The 10,066-nt window shown below is 35.8% G+C and overlaps 1 protein-coding gene across 1 annotated transcript; it reads right to left on the bottom strand.

Annotated features, from left to right (window-relative positions):
* Window positions 1-1,947: 1,947 nt before the first annotated feature.
* Window positions 1,948-7,871, bottom strand: gptl (glutamic--pyruvic transaminase-like). The gene is made up of 7 exons (XM_016252599.1): window positions 7,556-7,871; window positions 5,433-5,531; window positions 5,055-5,163; window positions 4,231-4,364; window positions 3,821-4,058; window positions 2,236-2,306; window positions 1,948-2,136 (listed from the first exon to the last, which is right to left on the bottom strand). The coding sequence occupies exons 1-7, from the start codon at window positions 7,601-7,603 to the stop codon at window positions 1,948-1,950; spliced, it is 888 nt and encodes a 295-aa protein (XP_016108085.1). The 5' UTR covers window positions 7,604-7,871.
* Window positions 7,872-10,066: the final 2,195 nt, after the last annotated feature.

A 10,066-nucleotide genomic window follows, 5' to 3' on the forward strand; every position in this document is an offset into this window, starting at 1 on the left:
AAATAAATCCTATTATGAAACGACAAATATTATAAATATTAGTCACACACACACACACACACTTAAAATATGCATATTATTTACACAATAAATAATGTTTGATTGCTCCTTTGCAGTTGTGTGGGAATACAGAATTTATTCTATTCCAAATAATTACATGTATTATCCAAAAGAAGAGTCAGGTGTGGATAGACAAAGATTCCACTCTGAACTGACTGACAGCTGAATCCTGGAAGATCATTAATGAACTCCACAGCTCTGGACATGTTACACTTCAGAGTCATTAACCGAGATGCCACCTCCTGAACACACACACACACACTTAAAATATGCATATTATTTACACAATAAATAATGTTTGATCGCTCCTTTGCAGTTGTGTGGGAATACAGAATTTATTCTATTCCAAATAATTACATGTATTATCCAAAATAAGCATAATAAATAACCAATAATCATAATACAAAACAATGCTTAAAAATAAATCCTATTATGAAACGACAAATATTATAAATATTAGTCAAATTATTAAACAATGCTTCTGCAGGAACTTCAAAAACAGCTCAATCAATACGATTTTATGTTTTATAATGTGTGTTTTTTATGGAAGCTTGTTTCCGCCATGAAAAACAAGGTCATTGCAACTTTTTATATCACAGTTCTGACTAAAAATTCACAGTTCTGAGTAAAAATTGTGATATAAATTCAGACTTGCCAGAAAAAGTATACCAGAATAAACTGAGATTCACAAGAAAAAAAAGTGTTAATTGTGAGATGTAAATGCAGATTTGCAAGAAATTTTTTTTAATTGTGAGATATAAACTGACAATTACAATAAAAATAAAAAAACAGTCTAAATTGTGAGATATAAACTGAGATTCACGAGGAAGTCTTAGTTTGTGAGATATAAACTCACATTTGTGAGAAAAAAGTCTGAATTATGTCATAAATTTGAATTGTGAGGAAAAATGTCTGAATTGCAAGAAATAAACTCAGAATTGTGAGACTTAAACTCAGAATTGCAAGAAAAAAACACAAATTTTGATATAATCAGGTTTACGAAAAAAAAAAAGTCCAAATTGTGATATGTACAGCAACTCAGAATTGTGAGGAAAAATGTCTGAATTGCAAGAAATAAATTCAGAATTGTAAGAAAAAAACACAAATTTTGATATAATCAGGTTTACGGGAAAAAAAAAGTCCAAATTGTGATATGTACAGCAACTCAGAATTGTGAGGAAAAAAGCACAAATTTTGATATAAACAGGTTTACGGGAAAAAAAGTTCAAATTGTGAGATGTACAGTAGCTCAGAATTGCGAGAACAAAAGCACAAATAGTGAGAAATAAATTCAGAATTGCAAGAAAAAAATTCCGAATTTTGAGATAAAAAAAAAAAACAGCCTTTTTTAAAAAAGTGTTTATCTCATGGCAGAAATAAGCTTCCATAGTTTTGGCACGAATCGTGTGTATAAACTGTAGGACGGTTCTCCAGGACGGGGCGGATCAGCCATGACATCCAGAGTGATCTGACCAATCACAGGAGGGCACAGATCTCCCGTCAGAAGAACCTCAGCGTATAACATTACAGCTTCATCAACGTTCACCAGCTCCATATACCCCGTCCTGAAACCACACCTGCGTCAGACACACACACTGAATGAGCAGACCTACTGGAGACTTTTACGGTTTTTAACTTTAATTCAATTTGAAAGGTTTGTTGAGCAGCAAATCAGCATATTATACTGATTTCTGAAGATCACGTGACACTGAAGACTGGAGTAATGATGCTGGAAATACAGCTGTGCATCACAGAGATAAACTACAGTTTAACAGATATTCACATAGAAAACAGCTATTTGAAATTGTAATATTATGTAAGTCTTTTTGACCAAAAAATGCACCCTTGGCGAGCAGAAGAGACTTCTCTGATGTTCATTTCTCATGTTCATTTGGTTTTATCATCCCTGACATAAGGAAAGATTGATTTGAAAACGAACTCTCCCATGATGCCGTTGGAGAGCGAATGCAGCGAGGCCAGCTGAACTCCATCAGAATAAGGTTCGCCCATCTCAGCCAGAACACGCTTATAAGACACGAACTCCGAGCCGTCCGCAAAAACTGTGTCCTGATAAACCTGAGACAGAGAAAATATCATTATTACTAAATAAAAAAACATGACCAAATAATCAATTCAAATAATGAAGATTAAATCCTAAACACTTTCCTCATCGACCAACAAGAAAAGCTGCTCATCTGCAGCGAAGCGAATCACATGCTGAATGGACTCTCTGCTCTGAACATGACCTGCAAAACCCACATATTTCTACGACAATTTATCATTTCACTAACAAAAACAACCACAGTATTAGCATAGCTCTTCATTACTATGCTGAGTATCACGTACTTCACTTCTGGTAGCACAGAATATCATTAAAATCTGAACACTTCAAACCTTTAATCAAAGGATTAGCAATTAATAACTCAATTTTAGATGGCTAATGAATCAAATATTTCAGCTTTTTGATAATATTAGGTATATCATTTATATATTTACTCTAAAAGTTAAAACAGCCATTGTTGACTTAAAATATTTAATTAAAATAATAATATAATATATGAATCTTTTTTAATACGTTTACTCTAGAGTTTTGATTCAAGACTTCTTTGAAATGGACAATTTTGATTTTACATGTTACCGTTCTGATTTTATATTCTTGTAATTTATTTATTTTGTAATTTATTTAATTCGTTTTTTTTTTTGTTTAGATTTTTATGTCAGAAAAAATACTTTATTGCGAGATGTAAAAAGTCAGTGTATATGTGAGCGTATATTCAAGCAAAAAAAAAAAATTTAATTTGAAAAAATATTTTAAAAAGTTCACTGTGACTTTTTCCTCATAATTCTGAGTTTATGTATTCAAATTGCAATTAAAAAAAAGTCTGAATTGTGAGATAAAATATCACAATCACCTACATTTTTTTTTTCCTGTGGCAGAAATAAGCTTCCATATTTATCACTGTTTTTGCTCCTGAAATTTTAATCAGTGATGCTGTCAAAACATCTTAATACAAGTTATCAAAAGAATCGAAAAATTCGATTCAAACGAGCTGCTCAGATGAAAGGTGTATTAACATCATCACAATTTTCAATGTGCTGCTTCATATTAAAGGGGTCATATGTGATGTGACCCCCCCCCCTCCCTCTCTCACACACACACACACACACACGATGTGCAAAACTCCGCATTTGAACAGTCAATAGCAAATACTTAAACTAATAACAAAACAGTAGCTGATTCAGAAGCGCCAGACTGTCATAGCAAAGTCAGAATTACCTCCTCTCCTAGGTTCACGAAACGGTTGTCCATAAAATGCATTGCTGTTCTGTTGTAAGTCATCTTAAAGATTCCTAAATGCATCTACTTTCGGAAGGCCAAATAAAGTGCTTTTGCTTTCGCCTAGAAACACACAGCGTCTCCCTGACATGCTGATTCAACACTAACTGCGGTTACTGAAACCACGCCTTCTTTCTTTGCGTGCACATTTGGGCGCATTATGCTAATATTCCCACATAGTGAGGTAGGTATGTGGGGGCGTGTTAGAACGAGCCGTTTTAGGGGTGCGTGGCAGTCTTAACTTTAATAAAGAATATCTTTTTGGTTTAGAGACTTTAGTCTTTGCAACTTTCAGGATCTTATCTATGCACAATCAGCTTGTAACACCCCAAAGAGAAAGGAAAACTTGAAATTGCATCATATGACCCCTTTAAATCACCAGCAAAATCATTATGAATATATTGTGTATATATTGTCTCATACCTGTGGGGTTGCCAGGGTTACTGATGTAAATTGCCCGTGGAAAGCACCGCCCTCTCGACGCCTGAATGGATCTGTTTAGCTCCGCCCTCTCAAAGCTCCACCCACTCTGCTCTCGCAGCTGATAGGTCACTGGAACCACACCCATCCTATCCAGGAGGCGTGTCAGAGTGTGAGGGGCGGGGTCTGGGATCATAACTGCACACACACCCTCTGATTGACAGAGCAGCCGTAGCATCACCTGCATCCAGGTAAGTAATGATATGAGCTTAATGAACTTTATCATTGATCAAGGCCATCAGCAGCAGATCTTTATTCCACATTATAAAGAAGGTTTTATGAATTGAACCATTCTCTAATCACTCACAGCTGTAGTTATATTATAAATATGAAGAAATGATTTGGGCTGGTACCATCAAAGCTCTCTGCGTGTCAACAGTGATGAAGACTTGCTCTGGACTGGACTGGACGCCTCCGTCCCGCAGAGAAACGGACTTCGCTATAGTGTTTCTCACATGCATTGATCCACAGGTCTCAGTGTATGAACCTGGAAGGAGAAGTGACCAGACAGCCAATCAGATCGTGAGTCTCACAGGTCACATGACAGTTTTACCAAAGCCACAGACATTACAGTACACATTGAAATGGAGAAATGTAATTTTTACATCAATAATACTAATAAAAAATATATATATTTAATACACACACAATGCCTTGCAAAAGTATTCAAACCCCCTTTATTGTTTTCACATTTGTTATGTTGCAGCCATATGTTAAACTGCTTTAAATAACTTTTTTTCCACATCAATCTACACTCCATACACTATATAATGCCCAAAGCAAATAACAGGTTTTTAACATCTTTGCAAATTTATTAAAGATAAAAAATATGATAAATTACGATTTTATATATAGATTTTATTTCATATGTACATATACAGTAGGCTATATATAATATGCAATATATAGCTAGCATAGTACTCAAAATATTTTTATATTATATACTACATTATATATAAAATAAATACATATTAACATATTAAAATAATAAATGTTTTATACACGCACACAATATTGTATATATTATACTATTATTATTATTATTACATATTTTATGTATTTACATATATATCATACCTCCATATAGACATTAAGAGTGCTAGACAAATCTCACAAAATATAAATACAAATTTAATATATGCACTGATAATTTTCCACAAACACACAGAATCTTTACCGACACTGCCTCCATCAAAGTGACTGAGGAGTTTCTGAGCTCTGAGACGAGCGTCAGGAGGAAGAGCATCGCCCTGCAGGATTCTGGGATACACACATCCAGCTGCCACCTGACAGACACAAGTCAACATATTATATCGTTACATATTGACGAAAGATTATGAGGAGAAACACTGTGTTCATTATATTAACGCGCACTGGTGAATCATTCACAATTAGCAGCAACGTGCATTGAAGTCAATAGAGTTGGTTTTGTTCAGACGTTTTGTTCCACAAAACCAGAGTGCAGGTCACATTCTGTGCTCTTCTGTAATTCAGTCAGTGATCATCTATGCTCAATATATCACTTATTTAAGCAACAATTAACAACTTGCCTGACCTGTCTCACAAAGGTTATTGGCTTGATTCCAGCGCTGTGAGGGTCTTCAGAACTCAAATCCAGAACCTTCCTGAAGGACCCGCTCATATTCAGCCCCTGCTAAAGGAGCGATGTGATGTTAAAGGGATAGTTCACCCAAAAATGAAAATGTGATGTTTATCTGCTTACCCCCAGGGCATCCAAGATGTAGGTGACTTTGTTTCTTCAGTAGAACACAAATGATGATTTTTAACTCAAACCGTTGCAGTCTGTCAATCTTATAATGCAAGTGAATAGGAATCACGGCTTTGAGAGTCAAAAAAACATACACAAACAAAACCAAATTAAACCCTGCGGCTCGTGACGATACACTGATGTGTAAAGACACGAAACGATCGGTCTGTGCAAGAAACTGAACAGTATTTATATAGTTTTTTACATTTGATGCACTGCAATGTCCGATCTGTCCTGAGCACGTTCTCAACAGCCGGCGCCTGATGCGTCTTCTTCTTGCTTTACGGCGGATCGCAGACTTATAAGTGTATTACCGCCACCTATCTCTCAAATGGACCATTGACACTATCTACGGTCCATTTGAGAGATAATGCTGTTGAGAACGCGCTCAGGAGGACGCGCTGCCGCTCAGGACAGTTTGAACAGTTCGGACATTGTGTGAATCAGAGGTAAAAAACAATATAAATAATGTCAAGTTTCTTGCACAGACCGATCGTTTCGTGTCTTTACACATCAATGTATCATCACAAGCCGCAGAGTTTAATTTGGTTTTGTTTGTGTATGTTTTTTTTACTCTCAAAGCCGTGATTCCCATTCACTTCCATTATATGACTGACAGACTGCAACGGTTTGAGTTAAAAATCATCATTTGTGTTCTACTGAAGAAACAAAGTCCCCTACATCTTGGATGCCCTGGGGGTAAGCAGATAAACATCACATTTTCATTTTTGGGTGAACTATCCCTTTAAGTGAGTCATTTACACTGGAACCGTTTCGATTGATTCAAACTCGTGACTTCGATCATTCAGTTCAAGTGATTCACTTGCAAAAAAACGATCAAAAGAGCCATTCATTTTCAAGTTTCGACATCGCTTTTAATGATTTTAAAGAACACGTATAGTGATGGGTGAAACTCAGGAGCGGGTTCACAACTCTTTTGATTCAAATCAGGACTTTGGAGCGCACATCGCAAATTTGATTTAGATTGGAACTTCAGAGTAGGTTCGTGAATCTTTTGATTCAGATCGGGACTACGGAGCGCGTATCACGAATCATTTGATTCAGACAGTAACACATTGAATATACACATAATACACATTCACAACTTTGAAAAAAATAATTTTTACAGTGTGGATGACAACTATTGACTCATTTGTGTGTAATTTTACTACATAAAGAGAATAAATAAAATAAAAAACATTATTATTATTATTATAAATATATAGTTTTAATGTTAAAATCATCATCATCATTATTAGGCTAACTTATTATTAATTGGATTTTAGGATGAACATCTAAAAGTTGATACTGAAATGAACTCGAAGTCATCAGAAGTATAAAATAATAATATGTGTGCATTTCAGCCTTGATATGTCATAAACCATACAGTATGTAACAAACACCCATATGTACATAACTGATATTAAATGAAGAAAGGTCAATATTTAAATACAAAATAATGAATTACACAGATATTAAAAAAAGACAATTTTAAGACATTTTAAAATGTTTTACTGTAAATGCATAATAGAAACAATTAAAGTTGAGTCACATTTTTTCACATCCAATTCTCAGCATTAACCATTAACTCTGACTTTTGCCTCAAACTGCTAATTACTGCTTCTTAATAGTTTAGGAATAGGGTATAGGATTAAGGAATCTAAAATATGCTCATGAAGAATAAGGCATTAATAAGTACTATATACGTACTAATAAACAGTTAATATGCATGCTTATAAGCAGCTAGTTAATAGAGAGAATTGGTCCCTAAAGAATGAACTCAAATTGTTGTATTAAATATTTTTTCCAATATTTCACATTACGATTTCATTGCATCTAAAGGAGATTTTTACTGTATCTTTAAATCACAATAGCGTGTTTATATGACTATTTAGTGTGTATTATTTTACCTGCTCTTCCTCGGCTGATGGTCGTCTGGTTTTCTTCAGATCAGACATGTCTTTAGACGTCTTCCGGTCGGCAAACAGCTCAGTGTCTCTCCTCTCATGCAATATATGGCAGAGTTCAGCCCCTGTAACTCTCAGTCATGTTTCATACAGCAGTATAAGCAGCACACGTTTATTCAGCACATTCACACGGCTCTGTGAGCAGAAGTGATGCACCGTTTTTATCTTCCTTTAGTAGTTTCAGATTACCTGGATTTACTCAGTTAAACATTTGCACAGCAGTTCAAAGAGGATCACACAATCATGTAAATAAGTCACATTAAAATACCTTTATTAGTCTGTAAAAATGCACATGCACAATGTGCAAAAGCCAATATACACAATCTTATTATATCTGAGTGAGTGTGTCTGTGTGTTTGGCTCCCTATTAAGTGGGAGGTTTACTGTAGACTTGATGGTGTTCATCTGGTTTTGTCGGGACATTGGATTTTGTAGCTCTCACGGTGCTTTGGTGTCATACAACGATCGGTCTGTGCGCTGCTGCTTCAAATCAAACCAAGAAAGGGACTTTGGTCGAACACACTTATGGTCTCACTCCAATCTATGAGCTTGGCCCCCCCCCAAAAAAATACTCTTCGGATCTAGACGATTCACATAAATGACATATTTTGATTCAAAACGGTGAATTTCGCTGAAAAGCGACTAGTTTGCAGGTATGAAATATACAGGTAGATGTCATGCTAAAAAAGTGCATGAAATGAAATCAAAATAAAACCAATTAAAGCCAACGGAATTGCAGAATTCATTTAAAATGAATCTAAGTGACTGAAGTGAACTGATTTGTACTAAATTGAACTGAATGGAACTAAACTGAATTAATATGAACTGTAGCTGAACTGGAATGAATTAAAATTTCAACCTAACTAAAGTGTACTGAATTGAACGCAAGTAAGTGGAACTACACTGAATTAATCTAAATGGAATTAAATTCAACTTAAGTGCATCAAAAATGAATTAAACCAAGTTAATTTGCCTAAACAGAAATCAAATGCATTATGCTGAATTTAGTTGCACGTTGAATTAAAACTAAAAGGAACTAAACTGAATTAAGATTAACTTTCATTAATAGATAAATACATTTACATAGCTTGATTTATATGAATCTGAGATGTAAAAAACTAAATGAACCTGAAATTAAATTAATTCAGCTGAAATACATTACACACAAGCTGTACTAAAGTGAACTGAATGGATTTAAATGCTGGTCTGACTGAACTCAGTGGAGCTGAACTGAATCACACTGAACTGAATCACACTGAGGTCTCACACCTGTGCAGTTGTGTAGATCTGCAGTGACTGCGTACCCAGCTCTGCAGACACAGATGTACGTCCCCGGCTGATTCATGCAGTCGTGTTCACAGAGTCTGTTATCCTGAGCGCATTCATCCACATCTGAGCAAAGCACAGTCACGAGCTTCGTCATCATCATCATCAGAACCTCACTCAGACTGCATGGATGCAGATCTCAGACTGACCGTAGCAGGAGTGTCCGTCTCCGCTGTATCCCTGAAGACACTGGCAGAAGTACGAGCCGAGGATGTTCCCACAGTGAGCATTAACATCACAACCGTGACCCCAGGTCAAACACCCCTTTATATCGGTGTGGATACATCAATAATCAGATTTAGAGTTCATTTAGTATCCTTGAGATACCATTACAGTGGTCTGCTGTGTGCCGCTGTATTTCAGAAGATCATTCTCTTCTTGTTCAGCGCTGAGAGTCACAAACTACACGAGAAACACTGACAGAAACCGCCTGACTGACAGACATCCTGCAGAGGCACATCATGAGACACCAGAACCATCAAACATCTGAATATGACACCCATAAAACACAAAGAGCTCCATAACGCTGCTGCAGGTTTGGGGTTCGAGCTGGTGTCAAGCCCAGACATGAAGCAGACAGACATCATCCTTCCCTAACAACACACACTTTCTCATACACAACCGCAAGACATTACATAGCCTATGTATATTTGTCATGATGCTGGATGCTGGACTTCTAAACGACTCTTTTGACTGACTCAGGAATCACGACTCCCGAATGAATCCTGAAGGAGTTGCTCAACATACTTTATACTGTACAGCAATAACAAAAGTATTATAATGTGCTGATGTAAAAGGAGATTACAAGAAAGAAAGAAAGAAAAACAATCCAAAATCCAATCTAATATCTGAATATCAATATAACTGAATTTCTAAACATCTATCTATTAAATATATATCTGAATATCGAACCATCAATGCGTATTTGATGATCTATCCATCTATCTGAATATTTGTCCATCAAATATCTATATCTTTAATATCCATCCACCTGAGAGCTTCTCACAGAAGGAAACGGATTCATTTCCAAGCAGCTATAACAAATTCTGTATTAAAATTTGACAAGCAGCATGCAAAGATTTTAATGACACAATAACAGCGGTTCTGCCTCCGGTGTGGCTCGCCAAA

The sequence above is a fragment of the Sinocyclocheilus grahami genome, unplaced genomic scaffold (assembly GCF_001515645.1).
Source record: "Sinocyclocheilus grahami isolate Dianchi unplaced genomic scaffold, SAMN03320097.WGS_v1.1 scaffold1122.1, whole genome shotgun sequence".
NCBI classification, from domain to species: domain Eukaryota; kingdom Metazoa; phylum Chordata; class Actinopteri; order Cypriniformes; family Cyprinidae; genus Sinocyclocheilus; species Sinocyclocheilus grahami.

Bases quoted from the DNA above. Each gene is read 5' to 3' on its own strand.
- gptl (XM_016252599.1), bottom strand. From the start codon at position 7,603: ATGTCTGATCTGAAGAAAACCAGACGACCATCAGCCGAGGAAGAGCAG. The intron at 5,532-7,555 runs GTAAAATAATAC...TCGCTCCTTTAG, and splicing joins CATCAGCCGAGGAAGAGCAG to CAGGGGCTGAATATGAGCGG. The intron at 5,164-5,432 runs GTCAGGCAAGTT...TGTGTCTGTCAG, and splicing joins CAATAACCTTTGTGAGACAG to GTGGCAGCTGGATGTGTGTA.